The sequence below is a fragment of the Equus asinus genome, chromosome 10 (assembly GCF_041296235.1).
Source record: "Equus asinus isolate D_3611 breed Donkey chromosome 10, EquAss-T2T_v2, whole genome shotgun sequence".
Classification (NCBI taxonomy): domain Eukaryota; kingdom Metazoa; phylum Chordata; class Mammalia; order Perissodactyla; family Equidae; genus Equus; species Equus asinus.
The window spans coordinates 49,022,375-49,046,536 of NC_091799.1; the positions used below are offsets into that span (position 1 = coordinate 49,022,375).

Sequence of the window (24,162 nt, forward strand, 5' to 3'; positions counted from 1 at the left end):
TATATTTCCCTTCACCTCATTGAGTATTTTGATGATAGCTATTCTGAATTCATTTTCACTTAGTTTACCTATTTCTTAGTGCTCAGGACATAATCCTCTGTTTTTATTATTTTCCTTCTGGTCTGGAGCTTTTATAAATTGCTGGATGGTAGAGGAGCAGTTTTGCTCATAATGCTATTATTTGGTTGCAGTTGGAGCCTGTCGCCACTAGATGGGCATCAAGAGCTGGGTGTTCTGAGCCCTCTGCCTTCAGCTGCAATGGCAGCGTGCAGCACGTGTTGGGAGAGGAGCGGCACTGTTTCTCGCATGCAGACCTGGATTCTGATCAGCTCTTGCTGTCTGGTTTCCTGGGGCCCTGGCTTCATTGGGTCCCCCCACGTGAAAGCTTTCCCCCATTAGAGGGTTTCCACTGCACGGGTGGTCAGAGTCCTGGAGAACCCTGTGGATTCACAGCCCCTCCCCTGCTCCTTCCCTTCCTCACAGCAGTGATCCCAGTTTCTAGGGGAGGGAGCAAAATTCTCTCTTACCCTGTTCCAGCTCCTCCGAGGGCAGCTCCATCCTCTCCGCCGTCTGTCATTTGGCTGCTGTGGGTCTCTGACGATTTCTCTTATTAGGATTTCTTCTTTTGATTGGAAAGCAGTTGCTCTTTTTGGTTGTAATTTGGAGGGGAGAGAGTCCTGGGTGAGCTCACTCCACCATGTCACTGACATCACTCAAGACTTTCTGGAGTCTTATTGCTTTCTAATGGCAGTCTAGAACACCATTTCCCAGCTTCCACATCCCCGGCATCGTCCCTACAGCTCCCGTGGCTGGCGCCGGTGGCAGCACGAGCGAGGCAGCGGAAGAGCCACTGGGCCATCACTGGTGGACAGTTGGGAGCCTCAAGAGCACTTTTTTAATTTTACCTTTTTTCCCCCTGCTTTTTCTCCCCAAATCCCCCCAGTGCATAGTTGCATATTCTAGTAGTAGGTCCTTCTAGTTGTGGCATGTGGAGCGCCACCTCAGCATGGCCTGATGATCAGTACTAGGTCTGTGACCAGGATCTGAACTGGCTAAACCCTGGGCTGCTGAAGCGGAGTGCACAGACTTAACTACTCGGCCATGGGACTGGCCCCAAAGCATTTTTACATATGTTTATGTTTATTCACTTACACATCTCCTGTCTTGTGGCAGTTTTTAGTAGTTAGTTGTTAGTTTTAGTTTAGTTAGTAAGATATTTTAAAGCATTTTGTTTTGGAAGGTTCTGTTTTTAATTATCTTTTTATTAAGGAAAATTTCAAATATATTACAATTAAGAGAATAATGTACTTTCATGTAACTGTCACCCAACTTCAACAATTAACATAAATTGTTTCTTCTGTACTCCCACACTATTCTGACCCCATTATTTTGAAGTAAATCTCAGACATCAGGCAGTTATATCAGTAAATGTTTCAGTATGTATCTAAAAAATACAAACTTAGAAAATGATCACACTACTATTATCAAACCTAGAAAGTTCACAATAATTTCTTAATATCATTGATTATCCAATCAGTGTTTAAATTCCCTTGATTGGCTCATAAGTGTTATTTTTATTTTTACAGTTTATTTGTTGGAATTAGACTACAAGTACAGTCCATGAATGGCAATTAGTTGAAATGTCCCTTAAGTCTCTTAATCCGTAGGTTCTGCTCCATTGCTTTTACTCTTTTTCCTTAAAATTTTTTGGTTGAAGAAACTAGATCAATTATCTATAGTCTTGATTCTGGTGATTGCATCCCTATGGTTTAGGATGTTTCTTTGTCCTCTGTGTTTCCTATTAATTGGTAGTTAGATTCAGAGGTTTGATCAGATTTAAGTTTAATTCTTTTTGGCAAGAATACTTCATAGGTGGTGGTGTGTTCTTCCTTTGGAAAGCACATAGTATCTGGTTATCTGTTTATGATGTCAGTGATGTTTGATGATTAATGACTAGATCCATTAATTCACTAGAGTTTTCAAAATGTTGATTTTGAAGTTTTTAGTTTTGATGAAGCTCAATTGATCAATTTTTCCTTTTATGGATCATACTTTTGGTGTAATATCTGAGAAATCTTTGCCTAACCCAAGGTCACAAATATTTTCTCCTATGTTTTCTTCTAGAAGTTTTATAGTTTTAGGTTTTATGTTAGTTCTTTGATCCCTTTTTTTTATTTTTGAAGAAACTGTTCATGAGAAGGGCTGCATCCAATAGAATTTTTTACACCAACAAAATGCCAGTTTATCTTCTCTATTAACAATACAAGATCTCAGCAAATGCAAATGGCATTACATGAATAATTCCATAAATGGTTTAAACTAAACATTTCAATTTTAAATGATATTTTCAGAGACCTTTTCGTTCATATATTAATATTGATTTTTTTCAAAAAGGAAAGATCCTGCATTTCCTAAGGAAAAAGTATGTAGACACTAAAAAAAACCTGACAAAGATAATATAAAAAAATGAATGTAAATACTGTCTTTTATTCTGCTATACTGCACAGGTCTTAGCACACGAATACAGTCGTCCCTTGGTGTCCTTGGGGGATTGGTTTCAGGACCCCCTCCCCCTGCCACAGGTACCAAAATCTGTGGATGCTCAAGTCCCTTGGATAAAATGGCGTAGTATTTGCATATAACCTACTCACATCCTCCCGTGTACTTTAAATCCTCTCTAGATTACTTGTAATACCTCATACAATGTAAATGCTATGTAAGTAGTTGTTATACTGTATTGTTTAGGGAATAATGACAAGAAAACAAGTGTTCAGTACAGAGGCAACCATTGTAGGCTTTTCGAGCCCCAGTTGCTTGAATCCACAGATGCAGAATGCACAAATATGGGCGGCCTACTGCAGCCACAAATAATATATATTTGTAAAGACTTTTGTTCCACAGTCAAATATGTTATTATTTTGTATTGTGGTAAAAGGTACATAGTTCAATGGCATTGAGTACATTCACATTGTTTTGTCTCTGATCCATTTTAAATTAATATTTGTATGTGGTGAGAAGAATGGATTTACATGAATTGCTTTTGCGTATTGATATCAATAGTTCCAGATCCACTTGTTGAAAAGACTATTCTTTTCCCACTGAATTGCTTTTTCACTATTGTCAAAAATCGTTTGTCCTATAAGTGTAGGTCTACGGAGTCTCTGTTCTGTTCCATTGGTCTATTTATCAGTCCTTATGCCAATAGCACACTGTACTGATTACTGTAGCTTTATAAGAAGTCTTCAAATCAGGTAGTGTTAGCCCTCTGTATTAGGGTTCTCCAGAGAAAAAGAACCAATAGAATATGCATATATATATATATATATATATATAAGAGATTTATCATAAGGAATTGACTTATGTGATAATGGTACCTGAGAAGTCCCACAATCTGCCACCTACAAGCTGGAGACCCAGGAGAGCTGGTGGTGTAGTTCCAGTCTGAGTGCAGAAGAAGACTTATATCTCAGCTCAAAACAGTCAGGCAGAGAGCAAATTCTCCCTTTCCCAGCCTTGTATTCTATTCAGGCCTCCAACAGATTGGATGAGGCCCACCCACTTTGGGGAGGGCAATCTGCTTTACTCAGTCTACCTATTCACATGCTAATCTCATCTGGAAACACTATCATAGACACACCCAGAATAACATTTAACCAAATATCTGGGCACCCCATATTCCAGTCAAGTTGACATTTAAATTACTGGTCACACCTTCTAACTTTATTCTTCTTTTTCAAAGTTGATTTGTCTTTTTAAGGGCCTTTGTACTACCATATACATTTTAGAATCAGATTGTCAATTTCTATAAAAGAAACTGCCAGGATTGCATTGAATCCGTAGATCAATTTGGGGAGAAATTATATCTTAACGATATTAAGTCTTCTGACCCATGAACAAAGTATATCTCTCCTTTTATGGAGTCTTTAAAATTCCTCAGAAATATTTTGTATTTTTTTAATGTATAAGTCTCTTACATCTTCTGGTAGATTTACTCCTAAGTTTATCATATTTTTGGTGCTATGTAAATGATATTTTTAAAAATTTCAATTTCTGATTGTTGCAGGTGCATAAAAATCCAATTGATTTTTATACATTGCTCTTGTATCCTTCAACTTTGCTTAACTCCTTTATTAGGTCTATTAGCTTTTTAATAGATTCCATAATATTTTCGATATAAACAAGCATGCTATTTGCACATTAAGGCAGTTTTACTTCCTCTTTTTCAATACGGATGCCTTTTATATCTTTTCCTGCCTGATTGAACTGGCCAGCACCTCCATTGCAATGTTGAAAAGAACTGTTGAGCATAGACCCTCTTGCCTTGTCCCTGATCTTGAAGCAGAAAGCATTCAGTCTTTCACCGTAGTATGTAAGTTTTTTCTAGATGTTCTTTATGAGTTTGTGGGAGTTCCTTTTTATTTCAAGCTTGCTAACAGTTTTTATGAGGAATGGATGTTGGATTTTGTCAAATATGTTTTCTGCACCTATTGAGCTGATCATATGGTCTTCCTTTTTAGTTTGTTAACATGGTGAATTTCAGTGATCAGTTTTTGAGTGTTAAACCAACCCCGCACTCTTGGGATAAATTATCTTGATCGTGATGTATTACACACTTTATATATTGTTGGATTTGATTTGCTAAAATATTGTTAAAATATTTGCATAAGTGTTCATGAAGAACATTGGTCTGTGGTTTTCTATTCTTGTAATGTCTTTGTTTGAGTTTGGTGTCAAGGCTATGCTGTCCTCAAACATTGAGAAGTATTCCCTTCTCTTCAAACTTTTGGAAGAATTTGTGTATAACTGGTATTATTTCTTCCTTAAATGTTTGGTAGAATTCACCAGTGAAGAAATATAGGCCTGGAATTTTCTTTGTGATGAATTTTTTTGTGATAAGATTTTAACTACAAATGCTCTTTAAATAGATATATGGCTATTCTGGTTATCTATTTCTTCTTGAGTAGGTTTTAATAGTTTGTGTCTTTTGAAGAATTTATCCATTTAAAAATAGAACTACCATATGATCCATCTATCCCACTTCTGGGTATATATTTGAAGGAAAAAAAATCACTCTCTCAGAGCAATATCTCTGAATAACCCCCATGTTCATTGCAGCATTATTTACAATAGCCAAGATGTGGAAACAGCCTAAGTGCCCATTGATGGATGAGTAAAGAAGAGTTGATACATATATATAAGATTGAATATTATTCAGCCATAAAAAGAAGGAAATCCTGCCTTTTGCAACAATATGGATGGGCCTTGAGAGCATTATGCTAAGTGAAATAAGTCAGACAGACAAAGACAAATACTGTATCATCTCACTTGTATGTGGAATATAAAAAAACCCTGAACTTATAAAAACAGAGATTGGTGGTTGCTAGAAGCAGGGGGTGGTGATAGGGAGGAAATAGGTGAAGGTGGTCAAAAGGTACAAACTTCCGGTTATAAGCTTATTATAAGCATAATAAGTTCTGGGGATCTAATGCACATCATGGTGACTGTAGTTAACAATACTGTATATTTGAAAGTTGCTAAGCAAGTAGATCTTAAAAGTTCTCATCACAAGGAAAAAAATTGTAACTATGTGAGGTGATGGGTGTTAACTAAATTTATTGTGATAATCATCTCACAATATATACATATCAAATTATTATTTACACTAATACAATGTTATATGTCAATTATGTCTGAACGAAACTAGGGGAAAAAAAGAAGTGTTGCTCTTTGGAGTCCAATTACCTTGAAATACAAACCCAGAGCCCATGCTTTATTGCTTGAGGACTATTTTAATTTTTTTAATTGATGTTCTAATAATTTATAACATTGGGTATTTCCGTTGCACTTTATTATTTGTCAGTCACCATACATATGTGACCCTTTACCCCTTTTGTCCACTCCCAGCCTCTGTCCCCTCTGGTAAGCACTGATCTGTTCTCTTTGTCCATGTATTTGTTTATCTTCCACACTTGAGTGAAATCATATGGTGTTTGTCTGTCTCTATCTGGCTTATCTCACTTAACACGATACCCTCAAGGTCCATTCATGCTGTTGCAAATGGGACAATTTTGTCTTTTTTATGGCTGAATAGTATTCCACTGTGTATATACACCATATCTTCTTTATCCATTCGTCAGTTGATGGGCACTTGGGTTGCCTCCATATCTTGGCTATTGCGAATGATGCAGCAGTGAAAATAGGGGTGCATAAGTCTCTTTGAATTGTTGATTTCAAATTCTTTGGATAGATACCCAGTAGTGGGATAGCTGGGTCATATGATATTTCCATTTTTAGTTTTTTGAGAAATCTCCATACTGTTTTCCATAGTGGCTGCACCAGTTTGCATTCCCACCAGCAGTGTAGTGGGGTTCCTTTTTCTCCACACTCTCTCCAACATTTGTTGTTTTTTTATCTTGGTGATTATATCCATTCTAACAGATGTAAGATGATATCTCATTGTTGTTTTGATTTGCATTTCCCTGACGATTAGTGATGATGAACATCTTTTCATGTGCCTGTTGTTCATCTGTATATCTTTGGAAAAATGTATGTTCATATTGAGGATTATTTTTGATATTTAATATATAGACTGCTGGACCCTGCGCCTAGAGATTATGATTCTTTAAGTCTGGGATGAGGCCAGGAAATCCACATTTTTATGTCTCCCAGTGATTCTGATGTGAGGCCAGGACTGAGAGCCACTGGAGCAGATGGCCTTTGAAAGTTCGTGTCACTCAGTCCTTGGACTAGGAGCACTGGGTGGGCAGTGCTGCCCTCTAGTGCCTCTGGCTGTGAGCGAGTGACTGGCTGTGTGAGCGCTGATGGTCTTGTCCCTGACACTACTCTGGAGCTTCCTGTCCAGCTGCCTGGAGATCTCAGCGGCATAGAGGGCAGCAGCAGCTGCAGGAAGCAGGAGCTGGTGGGGTAGGAGATGCCATGTTCTGCTCACCTTCTCTTCATCCCACTGGTGAGGGAGACAGTCCCACCCTAAGGTTCTGGGGATGGCCGAATGCTCAACACCTGATGCTGGACCTATGAGAAAGACATCATAGATATCACAGCCCAGGGGAGGACGACACCAAGCACCATGCAGGCCCACTGGGTCAGGCTCACGGGGGCCAGAACTGTTGCAGCAGCAGCTGCAGGAGGCTGGGGCAGGGAGGGTAGGAACAACAGAATTAACGAAAGATTCAAGCTGCTCTGTGGGTATATTGACCTGCCTCTAAGAAGCTGCTGCGAGCTGCTTTTTAACTGATTTTTGTTAACCTGTCATTCAGTGCTCTTTGGCTGAAAGAGTCGTCCCCTTCCCGTATTACAGAATTTGCAAGTTCAGGAAACATGTTGAACTGGCTCCAATTCATCCCGTCTTCAGACTGAGACTCTCCTTAAATGATCTTAAATGTAAGGATCCATTTTGGTTTCATTTTGCTCTCTATTAAAGGGCATTTAAGAAAAATATTCATCAGTCCATTTCCTTGTCAAATCATTTTCAGAATATTCTTCTTTATAGCTAGCAAGAAATCCCTCATGCTAATGATTGGCTTTTTTTTGCCTTTTGTTTTTTAAATTGTAGTTAAACATACTTAACATATAATTTACTATTTTAACCGTTTTTAAGTGTAAATTTCATTGTCATTAGCTACATTCACAATGTTGTGCAACCATCACCACTATCCGTTTTCAGAACTTTTTCATCATCCCAAAGAGAAACTCTGTACCTATTAAGTAATAACTCCCTACCCCTTTCTTCCCCAGCCCCTGGGAAGGTTTGTTCTTGATTCACGTGAATTAGTCTTGTCTTTGAAACTAGATTTTTAAGTGTCTTGAGAGCAGGCAGATAACACAAATGTCTTTGTATCTTTGACCCTGCCCAGCTCAAGGGTGAGCACAGACTGAGTGTTCACCACACGTGTTCAGTGGTGGACTGGATGCTGGGGGAAGGACCAAATAGCCTCTTCAGAGATTTTGAGCCTAAGAATTTTGGGGGTGGGGGCTGCCCCATGGCTGAGCGGTTAAGTTTGTATACTCCGCTTTGGTGGCCCAGGGTTTCACCGGATCCTGGGTGCAGACATGGCATGGCTCATCAGGCCATGTTGAGGCGGCATCCCACATAGCACAACCAGAAGGGCCTACAGCTAGAATATACTGCTATATACTGGGGGGCTTTGGGGAGAAAAAGAAGAAGAAGAAAAATAAGATTGGCAACAGTTGTTAGCTCAGGTGCCAAATTAAAAAAAAAAAAGAATTTTGGGGCTGTGGGACCGCTCTGATCAGGGCAAAAACTTCTTAAGGAAAATCCAAAGTCCTGGAGTGTTGGAGGCAAATCACAGTGTCAACAGGGCCATGAAGTTAACATTAACATGTGGATCGGTGGACACAGGGGCGGTGGGTACTGAGGTTGAACAGAAAAAAGCTTGCCCTGCCTAAAGGTGCTCAAATTCAGATTTTCATAAAACTTTCAGCCGAACATTGCAACTATGGTGGGTTCAACTGAAGAGCCACAAGTTTGTGGTCCTTAATCAAAAGCCTCACCAATAACCCATCTCCATGGGTGGGCAGGATGCTCTAAGATCTGTAGAGGCTGTTCTGGAAAATCCAGCTTCAGAAGTGAGCCTCACCATGGGCCTCGATGGAAGGCACTGTTTATGTTTCTTCTCACCTGTCTCAAGCTTGACCACAGGCTGAAAGGAGTCCTTATTTAACTCTTAGGAAGCTATTTAAGAGGCCAGCAGCTGTGTCCTTTCCTTCCCACATTGGACGTGGTCCTCTTCCTGAACCTCTCAATACTGCCCACCTTACTACCTGTGACGTCAGAACCTTCACTTCCTAAGACTTCACAAGACAATGTGTGCCCCATCCTCTTGTGTGTGTCTTAGTTACCTTCGCAGCACGGGTGATGTAGGTCATGGAGTTCCTCTGGCCTAGCCACTCTCTCTCTTATGGGGCATGCAGTGTTCATAATGACTCAGTTATCTGGGGGTAGATGCCAGACTATGGTCTTAAGGAGACAGCTGAGCCATCAGGGTAAAGGGACTAGAGAGACATGAAAGAGTGTATGCTGCCTGTGACCTTGGCACCTTTAGGCCCAGGCTCTGAGACCCATGCAGACAACCAGTCACCCTCATCTTAACACCGAGTCACATGAGCTTCCCTGGACAGATAAAGGTCGGTGATGCTGTGCGTGTCCTGGGAAACAGGAGGGCTTTGTTCTCAGTCTGGTACTCTGGTTGCATCCTCTGTGAGGCGGGGATGACAAGTTCTCAAATGTGGAGGCATTAGGTTCCAAGACCCTGAAAGCCTAGGGAGAGGATGGCTAGTGAGGCTTAGATTATGCTGAGCCCCACCTTTGTTCTGTGGGATGCTGGGCGTCCCTTATACACTTACGGCTCCATCATCATTATTGCATTAATTATGTGGCAGGTGAAAAAGAGACACCGAGAATTAAGATTGGGACCTACCAGGAGCTGTTCCCAGGTAGGGAAACACTATGACTATGACTTAACCAATTAAGCCCCAAACAAGATTTATCCCCTCACTTTCTCCTGTTACCCTTACCCCCTGCTTTTTTATGGGGGTTTCCTTACTGGATCGCAGAACAGCTCCAAATATGGCTCCTCCTTCTGGCTGGTAGACATTGAGGGCTGTGAGTGGCTAACGTTCTTCGTCTACTAGACCACCCATCTGTTCATCTGTTCCCCTTTTGCTCCTATCTGATTCTGATCTCCCCGCAGAACTTGTTCAGGGAGTGGGGGTAGAGGTCTCAGGAGCCTCGAAATGAATCAGAAATAAGCAGAGAAAGGAAGTGAAGGGGTGGAAAAGGTAGAGTAGGGAAAAGAAAGGTGGGAGAATGTATAAAATTGGAACACAGAAGAAGTTTGGGAAACATTTGAGGGTTGTGTCTCATTTTAGATGTGAAAAGAAAAGGGTGCCCCAGCCTCATGCACTCACATTTTTGTCTTCAAGTGTCACCAGAGACTCAAACAAAGGGGCCAAGAAAGAACGTCACGAGGTAAAGTCCTGGTCTCTGCCCTGACTCCCCTGCTCGTGGCCGAGGGTCCCTTGGATCTGGTCCCTCTATGACCCCTGGTGCTGGGAGCCGGGCGCTGTCACCACTGAAGGCTCTGACCCCCCAAGTTGACAAATTCTCCCGGAAGACTTTCTTGGGTGGGAAATCAGAGGCTGAAAATGTTCCCAAATTCTCCACCTTACTCCCCGGGAGTGAGAAATTAGGAAGTAGGGCAGAAATCCTTAACTGTGGTCATTTACTTGTTTTATGACCCTGTGGAAGTCACTTCATCCCTCAGCCTTGTCATCCGTGAAATGGGCGTCTGAGGCTCCTGCCTCACTCACAGTGTGGTTGTGAAGATCGGATGAGATTAGGGCCGGGACAGCGCATCATAACTGGTGAAGTCGTCTGCAGTCGTGCCTTAGAGCACTGACTGTTGGTGTTTCCAGTCTCTTCTCATTCAAAGGCTGTCAGCTTCCTCTAGGACGTCCCTGAATTCTCTCCGATTCCGTGTAACACTGTCTCCTCATTTTTCAGCTGGGAGACTTTCCAGGGAAGAAGCTGAGAGGCACATGGAGCTGCTCTCTGTCATGAAAAGGTCATCTCTTGCTCTCTGCCATCTCCCAGCTCCCCGCCTGGCCTGCGCTGATTTCTCTGCTTGGTCAGGGGCAGGGATGAGGAGAAGGATCATGGCTGGGAGGGAGCCAGACACAGCGGAGGCTGCAGCAAGAGGGTCCCAGAGCAGAGGGGGTCAGACGTCTCAGGAGGGAGGAGTGTCCAGTTCTGTCCTGGGTTGGGCTCACAGTGGTCCTGGAATTCAGGATTTCACTAGTGTGTAATTCGTGTAAGACCCTACATGGATTTGCACTCAGCCACAAGACAAGTTATCCAGTCAAGAGAATGATAAATAAGTCCATGAATACATCATCATTGTCATGTTCTCTTTCAGCTACACCCTTTCAAGAGCAGACCCCTTGGAGTCTGGCTGGACTCTGCTGACCTTACCTACTCTGGTTCTGGCTTCAAGAGCTCCAGTTCCTGGGACAGCCCTCAGACAGGAGCCTGTCATCTCACCCTCTTCTTAAGATCTCTAGAGAATGGGATTGGCTCCCAGGAGATGCTGAGGACAGCAGCAGGGACACCCCATAGTCCCCAGAAGGCAGAGTTCCCAAAAGGACCTCATTTCCCACAGTTTGAAAATACTAAACACCAGGCTGTGGCCTCCTTAGCCCCAAATGAGACTGACTCCAGGTTCCACCTGGTGATGGACCTGGTGATGCCCCATCAGCTGGCCACCACCCACCATCTGCCTTGTTCCCTTCTCCTGGTTCAGCTTCTCAACACAGGTCAGCAGTGAACTCACCCCACCCCCAGTCTCTCATGGCTCTGTGCACCCATGGATTATCTGAGATCCTACCCCACGAGCCCCAGAACCTCTGCCCAGCCCACCATGACTTGCCAAATGGCACTGTCCTAGGAAGAAAAGTAGATGGGTAAACCCCAGGGGGTGCAGACCCAGGGCTTACAGGACCGGGGGAGGGCAGGGCCAGTCTCCAGGGCATACTCTTCCAAAGACGCCGATGTCACTCCATCAGGAAAAAATGGTTGCCGTGTTTCCCTTCCCAGCCAGGGCTGGCTTCCTGAGGAGGGAAGTGTGCGGTGCCTGCTGTGTGCAGACCCCTCGTGCCCCATCTGCAATGCTGTGGCTCTGGAGATCCAGCAGTTGCTGGTGGGTGAGAACCCTGATCTCCTCCCCACGTCACCGGGGCCATCGCAGGCTCCTCTTGCCCAGAGATTTTGTCCACGTCTCATCTCTCTTTTGAGCAGAGTCAGGGTTTGCCACCCTGGGACCTGGGGCAGGGATCTCAAGTGCCAGATATATCATGGGACACTGGAGCTCTGTCTTCTTCAAGCCTTGAGAAGCCTGGGACCCCTGTGAAGCAGCAGGGCAAGAGGAAGAGTAACTCCGAATGTGTGCTGGAGAAACCAGGTCAGCAGCCCTTGAATACCTGAGTCCCTTTCTTTCCCTGAACCCAGAGCTCAAGACCCTCAAAGCCCCCATGGCCTTGCACTCCCTCCACCTGCTGTTCCTATGTCCCCAACGCCCTGAGGTATCTTTAAGGGCAGGTATATAAATGCATGCATTTATACACTGGAGTGCTCCCAAGATCTATGGAAGAGCTCCTATGGCAGCTTATGTCACATGCCCAAATTATTTTCCATGCCTGAGGGGAAAACCATCATTTCTTTAATCATGAATGGCACCTCTTAGGCCTCTGTTGAAAGATGGGCTTTTGTCTCCCTGACCTGGGGCTCATGGGAAGTCAGCCAGTCACTCAAACTCTCTGGGTTTCTGAAGGATCCACTCTGGACCCAGAGCAAGTCCCCTACAAGCAAGGCCCAAATTGCATGGCTCTGGCTCTACCGTCGACCACATTTCAGTCTCTAAGTGACCTCTGTCCATTGCCTGGAGGACCCGCTGGGCCTCGGTGTGCCATCTGCAGGAGAAACACAGCTACCTTTCTATGGTTCTTCTTTCCTGCACAGTGAATCCCTGGCCTGCCCCTGGAGATCTCTGCACCAAGGGGAGCCCCAGTCCCTTTACTTCAATGATTTCTTCTTCATTCCATGCTGTCTGAAATTTCCTCCACCTCAGTTAGCCCACCTTCTTCCCACATTCCTGAATTTGAGCTTCTCCAGCTGACTCTCAACAAGCCCTATCAATGTCCCATTTCCTGCTCTGACCAAGGGTGAAGCGTTGGAGTGGCACCTGCTGCAAAGGCAGTTCCAACTTTGGTGGGGCTTGCCAGCTGGTGCCCCAAGATCTCTGTAGATGCAGAGAACCATACAACGCCTCTGTAGATGCAGGGATCCAGGAGACATGTTGTGACCTGTCCCTTGGGACCCAGGGGCCCACCTGTTTGGGGAAGCCCATTTCAGTCCTTGAGAAGGAGGTCATGTCTCCCTGGAGCATGCCCAAAGCTGCTGGGTTCCACCCTCAGAAGGGGTTGATTACCAGGCTGATTCACCATGCTGGGGCGGCCCCAGAAGATCCAGCAGGCCATCCAGTTCCTCCTGCCCCATACTGAGCTGCAGCGTTCTGTGCCAGGGCAGCACACTGACCAGTGTGAGTGTCCCTTGGCCTGCAGGCCTAGAGACCAGTGAGATAGTGACAAGTTCTGATCCACCATGGCAGCAGGGCCAGTCCACAGTTGCTCTCCTAGGCCATGCAGAGCCACATTGACTACAAATGTGGGAAGATCTGCTAGGGCATTGCCCCTGCCCACATCTGCATCTGTTGGGGTGCAAATCACTGGGTCTGCAGCATTCCAGGGGCCCTGGAAGCAACTTGGGTCCCTTGCACCCTGGAAAGTAAGCCCCTAGATGTGGAGAAAGCAATTACCCCTGCATGGATCAGGACATGACACCCCCTTGCACCCAGGAAAGTAAGGCCCTAGATGTGGAGGAAGCAATTAGCGCCTGCATAGATCACGAAGTGATACTCCCTTGCACCCTGGAAAGTAAACCCCTAAATGTGGAGGAAGCAGCCCCTGCATGGATCAGGACATGACACCCCCTTGAACCCTGAAAATAAGCACCTAGATGTGGAAGGAGCAATTAGCTTTGCATGGATCAGGAAGTGACACCCCCTTGCACCCTGAAAGTAAGCCCCTAGATGTGGAGAAAGCAATTACCCCTGCATGGATCAGGAAGTAACACCCCCTTGCACCCTGAAAGTAAGCTCCTAGATGTAGAGGAAGCAATTACTCCTGTGTGGATCAGGAAGTGACACCCTGAACACTGACAGGCCTTGAGCAGCAGCAGCAAGCCTCACCAGATGCTGTCACTGCTCGCCCTGATCAACACCTGCCTGGGTGCCCTCCCAGGGAACAGCTGAGAAACTGGAGACAAGTGTTGGCCTTCCTGTCAGGGCTGCTCCCTGGGATTCTCTGACTTCATGTGTCATAGTCTCCCTGGAGTCTCTCATTCTTTGTGACACACCATGTGCCCTCTCTGACTTCTTCTGTAACACTCCTCCTGGCATCTCTGATTGCATGTGTACCACTCCCCCTAGTGTCTCTGACTTCCTGCTTCACAATCCCACTAGTGTTAGGCAGGAAGTCAGAGATGGGGTTTGTGACACATGTACAGTCACCAGGGGGCATGGTACAAAGTCACAGAGGGTATGTGGACTGTTACACATGAGGTGAGAGATGACAGGGGCACTATAATACATGAAGTCAAAGACGCGATTTGGAGTGTTAAACATGAAGTCAGTGATGCAAGGGGACTGTTACACATGAACTCAGGGACACAAGTTGGATTTTTTACACAGGAATTCTGAGATGCCAGGGGGAATGTGACACAAGATGTCAGAAACACCAGGGGTAGTGGTACACAGGAAGTCAGAGTCACAAGTGTGTGTGATATTTGAAGTCAGAGATGCCAGAGCAAGTGTGACACATGAAGTTTGAGGCACTAGAGGAAGTGTGACACATGAAGTCAGAGGTTCCAGAATGAATGTTACACAAGAAGCCTGAGACACCATCAGGAGTGTGACACATGAATTTATAGATGGCAGAGGGAGTGTGTTGCATGTACTCAGGGAAACAAGGGGGAATATGACACACGAAGTCAGAGATGCCACAGGCTGTGTTACACATGAAGTCAAACACACCAGGGGGAGTGTGAGACACGAAGTCATGGATGCCAGGTGAAGTGTGATACATGAAGTCAGAGATGCCATGGGGAGTGTGGCTCACGAAATCAGAGATGCCATTGGAAGTGTGATGCATGAAGTCAGAGGTGCCACAGCAAGTGTTACACACAAAGTCAGAGACACTAGGAATGTGAAACAAGAAGTTCAAGATGACAGGTTGATTGTGACATGAAGTCAGAGTCACCATGAGGGAGTGTTACACTTGAAGTGAGAAACGCCACATGGAGTGTTACACACGATGTCAGAGATGCCAAGGGGATTGTGACACATGAAGTCAGAGATGACAGTGGAAGTGAGTCAAAAGAAGTGACTGATGCCAGGTGGTGTGTTACACATGAAGTCAGAGACAACAAACTGCAGTGTTACCCATGAAGTCAGATATGCCAGGGGAGAGTTACATAAGAAGTCAGTACTGTCAGGGTGCGTTTTGTGCATGAAGTCACAGACATCAGGCTCAGTTTTATGCACAAAGTCAGAGATGATAGAAGGAGAGTAAAGCACGGTGTCAGAGATGTCAGGGGGAGATTTACACATGATTTCATATCTGAAACTGGAAGTGTTACATACAACATCTGATACACCACAGGGATTGTGACACAGAAATTCAGACACACCATGGGGGTGAGTTACACATGAAATCAAAGATGCCACGTTGAGTATTACACATGAAGTCAAAGACAGCAGGGACAGTGTTACACATGAAGTCAGAGATGCCATGTGGATTGTCACACAGGGAGTCAGAGACACCAGGGGGAGTGTTACACATGGAACCAGAGAGGCCAGGGGCAGTGTTACACACAAAGTCAGAGATGCCTGGTGGAGTGTGACACACAATGTAGGATATGACAGAGCAAGTGTTATACGTGAATACAGAGACAACATGGGGAGTGTGAAACAGAAAGTTACAGATGCCAGGGGGAGTGTGACATATGATGTCAGACACACAAAGTGGTGTGTGACACATGAAGTAAGAGAGACCACATGGAGTGTTATGCATGACGTCAGAGATGCCAGGGGGTGTGTTACACATGAAGTCAGTTATGATTGTGGGAGTGTTATGAACTAAGTCACAGACGCCATGGGGTATGTTAAGCACGATGTCAGAGACCAGAGGGGGACTGTTACACAGGAAATCAGAGATGCCAAAGAGACTGTGATACACAAAGTCTCAGATAACAAGGGTAGCGTTACACACATAGTCGGAAACGACAGGGGGAGTGTTACATACGAAGTCAGAGAAACCAGGGAGAGAGTTACACATGAATTCAGATATGAAAGGTGGAGTGTTACACACAAATTAAGAGATGTCATGGGGATTCTGACACATGAAGTCAGAGATGCCACGTGGGTGAGTTACACACTATTTCATAGATGCCAAGATGAGTGTTTCACATGAAGTCAGAGGTACAAGTTGGAATATTACACACAGAGCCCAAGATGCCAGGGGCAGTGTTGCACATGAAGTCCGACGTGCTATGTGGAGTGTTACATAGGATGACAGATACCCCATGGGGACTGGGACATAGGATGTCAGAGACACCAGGGAGAGAGTTAGGCACAAACTCAGAGACGACCAGTCGAGTTTGACCCTCAAAGTCACAGACACCACAGGGAGCATTATACATGAAGTCAGAGACTACAGAGGGATTGTTACGCACAAAGTCAGAGATGACGGGGAAGTTATGCACAAAGTCAGAGATGACATGGGGACTGTTACACATGAATTCAGAGATGCCACAGGGTAGCATTAGGCAAGAAGTCAAAACACCAGGTGGAGTGTTCCAAATGAAGACAAAGACACCATGGAGAGTGTTACATAGGATGTCAGAGAGACAAGTGGGAGTGTTACACACAAGGTCAGAGGCGCCAGGGGGAGTGTGAAACATGAAGTCAGTGATGCCTGGGGGAGTGTTATGAATGATGTCAGAGATACCACAGGGCTGTGCTACACAGAAGTCAGAGACACCAGTGGGAGTGTTACATGGGAAATCAGAGATGCCACAGGGAGTGTGGCACACGAAGTCAGAGACTACAGGTAGACTGTGATGCTCGAACTAACAGATGCATTGGGGAATGTTACACCCAAAGTCAGAGTCGCCAGTGGGAGTGTTACACATGAAATGATAGATGGTAGGGTGAGTATGAGACACGAAGTCAGAGACACAAGGGAGAGTGTGACACGAAGTCAGAGATGACATGGGAAGGGTTATGCACAAAGTCAGACATGATGGGGAGTGTGAAACATGAAGTCACAAATGCCATGGGGAATGTGATACAGGAAGTCAGAGACCACAGCTGAAGTGTGAAACACGATGTCAGAGAGGCCAGGAAGAGTGTGACAAAGTCAGAAACACCATGTGGAGTGTTACACATGAAGGCAGAGATGTCAGGTTGTGTGTTATACATGGGGTCAGAGACAACTGGGGGATTGATATGCATGAAGTCAAAGACGCATGGGGGAGTGTGACATTCAAGGTCGGAGATGCCATGTGTGGTGTGACACATAAATTCAGAGACACCAATTTGAGTGTTACACACAAAGTCAGAGATGCCAGGGGAGTTGTTACAAATTAAGTCATAGACGTGAAGGAGAGTGTTACGCAGGTTGTCAGCGCCAGTGAAAGTGTTCCACAAGAAGTTATAGATGGCATGGTGAATGTGATGCATAAAGTCAGAGACACGAAGAGCAGTGTGACACACGAAGTCAGGGACTACGGTGGAGTGTTAAACAGGACGTCAGAGACAGCAGGGAGAGTGTTACACACAATGTTAAAGAGACCAGGGAGAATGTTAGATAGGAATTAAAAGACACCAGGTAGAGAGTGACACTCGAATTCAGAGCTGACATGAGGTGTGTGACACACAAAGAGATGACACTGGGGAGTGATGAGCACGAAGTCAAAAACACACGGGGGAGAGTGACACACAAATTCTGAGACTACAGGGGGCTTATGGTAAATTAATTCAGAGATTAAATGGGGGATTCTTATGCACGATATCTGTCATGCCATGGGCTTTGTGACACACAAAGGTGGAAACGTCATGTAGTTTGTTACACAGGAATTCAGAGACTCCATGGGGATTGTTACACACCCAGTCAGAGATGCCACATGTGGTGTTACACAGGAAGCCATAGACACCAGCAGTAGAGTTACAAATGAAACCAGAGTTGCCACGGTGGGGGTTACACATGCAGTCTGAGATGCCAGGCAGCATGGGAAATGTGAATCAGAGACACAACATGGAGTGTTACACATGAAGTGCAAGATGCAAGGGGGAGCGTGACACATGAAGTCAGAGACGCCAGGGCGAGTATTACACAGGAAGTTAGATACTCCACAGAGCGTGCTATGCATGGATTCAGAGACCACATGGGGACTGTTACACAAAAAGTCAGAGCTGCCATGGGGTAGTATCAGGCAGGAAATCAAACACACCAGTAGAATTGTTTTGAACAAAGTCAAAGACACCTGCGGGAGTCTTACTCAGTATGACAGAGACCAGTGGCAGTTTTAGGCACAAAGTCAGAGATGCCAGGGGGAGTGTTACACACAAAATCAGAGACACCAGGTCGATTATTACACATGAAGTCTGAGACACTAGCAGGAGAGTGACACATGAAGTCAGAAAAGTCAGGCGTGCTGTTACAAAGGTAGTCAGGAACACCAGGGTGTCTGTGACAGATGAAGTCACAGACTCCACGGGGAGTATCAGACACGATGTCAGAGACGCCAGGGGGAGAGTGACAGATGAAGTTAGAGGCACAAAGGCAAGTGTTACACACAATGTCAAATACCAGAAAGAGTGTGACACATGAAGTTAGAGGCACAGTGTGGATTGTGACACACAAAGAGATGCAACAGTGAGTGTTACACTCAAAGTCAGAGATGTCAGGGAGTTTGACAAAATCACTGATGCCAGTGTGAGTGTTACACAAGATGTCTGAAAGTCCATGGGGGATAGTTACACTCGAAGACAGAAAGGCCACTTTGAGTGTTACACATGAAGATAGAGACACCAGAGGGTGTTTACCATACAAAGTCTGAGACACCTCATGGAGTGCTACACACAAAGTCTGGGACACCAGGGGGAGCGTTGCACCCCAATTCAGAAAGGACATGTGGAGTGTTACCCACAACATCAGAGACTCCAAGGGGACTGTGACATGCAGGCTCAGTGACAATGGGGTGAGTGTTACACATTATGTCAGAGATTCCAATGGGGCATGATACACATGAAGTCAGAGGTGACAGGGGGAGTCTGTGCACAAAGTCAGACTTTGGGTTTGTTACACAAGAAGTCAGAGACGCCGTGGGACCTGTGACACATGATGACTGAGAAGACAGTTCCTGGGTGACACTCGAAGTCAGAGAGGCCACAGGAAATGTTACACATGAAGTCAGAGATGCCAGGGGAAGTGTTATACATGAAGTACGAGAAGCCCGCGGGAGTGTTAGACATGAAATTATAGATGGCAGGAGGAGGGTGATGCATGAAGTCAAAGACACCAAAGGGAGTGTGACACAGGAAGTCAGAGATGCCACATGGAGTGTTACACAAGAATTCAGAGATGGCATTGGTAGTGTTACACATGAAGTAATAGATGGCAGGCGGAGTGTGATGCAAGTACTCAGAGATACAAGAGGGAGTATGATACGAAGTCAGAGCCACAAAAGAGAGTGTGACACATGAGCTCAAAGATGCCAGGTGGAGTTTTAAATATGATGACAGAGATGAGAAGGGGTGTGTTACACATGAACTCAGACAAAAGGGGTATTGTTACACACAAAGTCTGTGATGCCAGGGTGATTGTGATGGATGAAGTCAGAGACACCATAGGGAGTGTCCCACATGAAGTCAGAGGTGCCAGCAGGTGTATTACAAATATAGTCAGAGACAACAGTTGGATTGTTACCCACTAAGTCAGAAATGAATGTGTAATGTGACACACAAATTCAGAGACACCAAGAGGATGTGTTACACAAAGAGTGAGAGACACTAGGTAGATTGTTACACACAAATTCAGAGACGAAAGGGGGATTGTGAATCAAGAAGTCAGAGACTTCAGAGGGAGTGTTAAACACGAAGTCACAGATGCCACGAGGAGTGTTACACAAATAATCATTGACACCAGATAGATTGTGAACACATGAAATCAGAGACAACAGGAGAATTGTGAATCACTAAGTCAGAGATGAATGGTGGTGTGTTACACTTGAAATCAGAGATGCTGGGGGAGAGTTACACAAGAAGTCAGAGACTACAGGGGGAGTGTTACAACATCAGAGACACTACAGGGAGTGTGACACAGGAAGACACAGATGCAATGGGGAAATGAACAAGAAGTCAGAGACGACAGGGGGAGTGTTAGCCACAAAGTTAGAGATTCCACATGAAGTGTTACACAGAGTCAGATACGCCAGGTAGAACGTGACCCAGAAAGAGTACAGGGTCATTGTGATGCACAAAGTCAGAGATGTCAAGGGGAGTGTTTATACATGAAGTCAAAGACACAAGGGGATTACTAACACATGAAGTCAGAGATGACAGGTGTAGTGTGACATACCAACCCAGAGATGCACCAGGGAGTGTGACACACGAAGTCAGACACAACATTATGACAAATTCATAGATGACAGGGTGAGTGTTACACACGAAGTCAGAGACAAAGGGGGAGTGTTACACACGGAGTCAGAGACGCCACTGGTGAGTGTTATGCATGAAGTCAAAGACACCAGGAGCAGTGTTACACGTGACATCAGAGATACCATGGGGAGTGTTACGCAGGCCGTCAGAGATGCCAGGGCAATTGTGAAACATGAAGTCAGAGAAGCCAGGGGCAGTGTCATGCAGGAAGTCACAGATGCCCCAGGGAGTGCTGGGCATGAAGTCAGAGATGCCAGGGGAAGTGTGACAGTCGAAGTTAGAGACACCAGGTGGATTGTGCCACATGCAGTCATAGCCTCGATGTTGAGTGTTTAACAGAATGTCAGAGACACAAACCAGAGTGTGACACAAAAGCCAGAAGACAGGGAGTATGACACATGGAGTCAGAAATGCCACACAGAGAGATACACATGAATGCAGAGATGCCAGAGGGAGTCTTAAAATGAAGTCAGTGATTCCTGGGGGAGTTTACAAATGAAGTCAGAGATGCAAGGGTGGAGTGTTGCACACAATGTCAGAGACGCCAGGGGGGTTGTTATGCAGCATGTCAGAGATGCCATGTGGTGTGTGATAAACGAAATCAGAGATGCCACAGGTGAGTGTTGCACTCAAATCAGTGATGCAACAGAATGTGTGACACACGAAGTCAGATATGACAGGTGGTGTGTGACACCTTAAATCACAGAGGCCACAGAGAGTGTAACACAGTCAAAGATGACGGGATGTGTGGCACACATAATCAGAGATACCAGGGTCAGTGTTTCCCACCAAGTCAGAGAGGCCATGGGGAGTGTGACATATAAAGTCAGAGATGCAATGTGCCATGTTACACACGATGTCAGAGACAGAAGGTGTATTGTTACATATGAAATGAGAAAGGCCAAGGTGAGGGTTTCAAATGAAGTCAGAGTCACCAGGGTGAGTGTTATGCATGAAGACAGGGGAGAATGACACATGAAATCAGTGACAACAGGGGGAGTGTGACATGAATTCAGAGACTCCATGGTTGAGTATTACAGACGAAGTCACAGAAACCAGGGGGAGTGTTATGCACAGAGTCAGAGACACCACAGGGTGTGTATCACATGAAGCCAGAAGTGACAGGTGAGTGTGACACATGAAGTCAGAGACATCAGGGACAGAGTTGCACACTAAGTCGTGGATGACTCAGGGAGTGTTACACAGAAATCCAGAGACATCTCATGGGAGTGTTACAAAGTCAGAGACGACAGGGATAGATTTATGCACAGACACACCGGGGGTTGAGTTACACACAAATTCAGTGATGCCAGAGGGAGTGTTAAGCAAAAAGTCAGAGATGACAGTGTGAATGTTATGCACGACATCAGAGACACCATGGGGATTGTGACGAACGAAGGCAGAGATAACAGGGCAAGTATGACACATGGAGTCAGAGATGGCAGGGGGAGTTTTACACATGAAGTCAGAGACACCAGGGGTCATATTATGAACAAAGTCAGGGACAACTGGGGGAGTATTACACACCAAATCAGAAACAACAGTTTTTGTGTGACACATGAATTCAGTGACACCACAGGGAGTATGACACATGATGTCAGAGAGCCCTGGAGGGTGTTACTGATGAATTCAAAGAGGCCATGGGGGAGTGTTACACAAAAAGTCAAAGAAAAGAGTGAAGTGTTACACATGACTTCAGAGAGACCAATAGGAGTGTTGCACATGATGTCAGAGATGCCAGAGGGAGTGTTATGCATGTAGTCAGAGATGACAGGAGTTGTGTTATGCAAGAAGTCAGAGACCACAGTCAGAGTGTTATGCATGAAGTCAGAAAGGACACGGGGGAATATGATGCAGGATGTCAGAGATGACAAGGGTTGTATGACAAAAGAAGTCAGAGGGACTACGTGGAGTGTTACACATGATGTCATGTACACCAGGGGGAGTGATACACACGAAGTCAGAGATGCCAGGGTGAGTGTCACACACAAAGTCACTAACATGATGGGGAGTGTTACACACGAATTCACAGATACCAGGGGGAGTGTTAGGCAAGAAGCCAGAGAGACCAGGGAGAGTGTTACACAGGAATTCAGAGACACCACAAGGAGTGTGACACACGAAGTGAGAAACAACAGTTGGAGTCTTACACAAGAAGACAGAGATGACATTGGGAGTATGACACACAAAGTCAGAGATGTTACATGCCATGTAACATACAATAGACAACATGAGGAGTGACACTCATAAAGTCAGATATGCCAGGGGGATTGTTACACATAAAGTCAGAGACGCCATGTGGAGTGTTACACAGGATCAGACAAAAACATCATGCAGATTGTTACACATGAAGTCAGAGATGCCAGGGGGTGAGTTAAACATGAAATCAGAGATTCCAAGAGGAGTGTTAGACATGAAGTCAGAGAGACTATTTGAAGTGTTGCCATGAAGTAGGAGACGACAAGTTGGAGACCTGGGGAAAAAGCAACACTGAGAAATCCACCCTCTGAAACTGATGACGATGGGCAACAGAGGCTTGCTCAGGTGGCAATCTTTAAGCAAAAAAAAAAAAAAACCAAAAAACAAAAAACAAAAAACAAAACCCACAATGGAGTGGAGACCCCGGGGGAAATCAACACTGAAAAATACAAATACAATGGAAGACCAATAGACAGAGCAGGCACTTTCACCTGGGGAGGAGGAGGTACGCATGGATGACCGATAAGCGCATGAAAAGATGTGAGCTGTTCCCTGGAAAAGCAAGTGAGAAAATTAGAGGGAGACATTGTGGGGACACATGGGTGAGACTGCCTTCTTCCAAATACAGGAACAGGATCAAACTGCTAGTGAGGTCGCGGAGAAGCCAAGTCAGTCACTCACGCCTCACTGGTGGTGAAGGGAAACGGTATGGCCTCTGTGAAAAATGGCGTGGCGGGTTCCAAAACTCACACGCCGCGGAAACAACCACCGAAAGTGGCAACCTACATAAGCCTTTGGTGTATCTGGCCTCCTAAGAGCGTCTGTATGTAGCTGGAGCCTTGGGTCATTAAGGCTTCCACAGTGATCTGTGGTGGGTGGGGGGGGGGCCTTGGGCCTTGGGGGTCTCCGCTGGACCTCCAGGAAGTCAGCTTTTGTGGAGTCCCGTGAGTCCTTCCAGGGAGGGAGGCATCCAACCCGAGGGTGGTCTGGAGGGCACCACTCCCGCCACTCCCGGGGGCTGGAGCGGGGGGCGGGGTGGGGGCTGCGGCCACGTTCCTGTTCATTCACACAGAATCCGGGGCATGAATGTTCTTAGCAGCTCTGTTCCACACAGCCCCACACTGGAAACCACACAGACGTCCTGCGAGTCCCATCCCTTGCTCATGTCGCCGGGGCTCCGGAGGAGGGCCACTCTGTAAAAGCGGCCGCCAGATGGCGCCCAACGACCGGCGCGGAGGGGTCAGCGGGAGGGAACCGGGTCACCAGCCAGCGAGAGTGCACAGCCTGAGCCCACCGCCGGGTCAGGTCTCTCTCTGTCTCCCTCTGTCTCTGTCTCTCTGTCTCTGTCTGTGTCTCTCTCTGTCTCTCTCTCTCTCTCTCTTTCTCTCTGGGCCCGCTTGGGGCGGCCGGGAGGTCACCACGTGAGGCCCCAGGGTGTCCACCTCGGAGCTCCCAGGCAGCACAGGGCAACCCTGGGCGCAGAAGGAGGTGTTGGAAAATCGGCGGGGAGGGGGGTGGGGTGGGTGGGCTTGCCAGGAAGGGGACAGACTCCCCACGTGACTCCTGGGCCGGGCCGGGCGTGGGGCTGCCG

General features: G+C 45.8%; 1 protein-coding gene and 1 long non-coding RNA gene across 6 annotated transcripts in view; both read left to right on the forward strand.

The window, feature by feature from the left end:
- The first annotated feature begins 9,330 nt into the window (after nucleotides 1-9,330).
- Nucleotides 9,331-12,019, forward strand: SPATA31F3 (SPATA31 subfamily F member 3). The gene is given in 5 exon segments (XM_070519672.1): nucleotides 9,331-9,474; nucleotides 9,964-10,009; nucleotides 10,544-10,604; nucleotides 11,633-11,778; nucleotides 11,781-12,019. Coding segments are annotated over 5 exon segments (636 nt in total).
- An 11,745-nt stretch (nucleotides 12,020-23,764) lies between these two features.
- LOC139046384 (uncharacterized) overlaps nucleotides 23,765-24,162 on the forward strand; it is a 118,549-nt gene continuing 118,151 nt past the window's right edge. For all 5 annotated transcript variants that reach the window (XR_011506373.1, XR_011506370.1, XR_011506372.1 and 2 more), the window contains exon 1: nucleotides 23,765-23,876. This is a non-coding gene — a long non-coding RNA (uncharacterized lncRNA). The remainder of the gene's footprint in view (nucleotides 23,877-24,162) is intronic.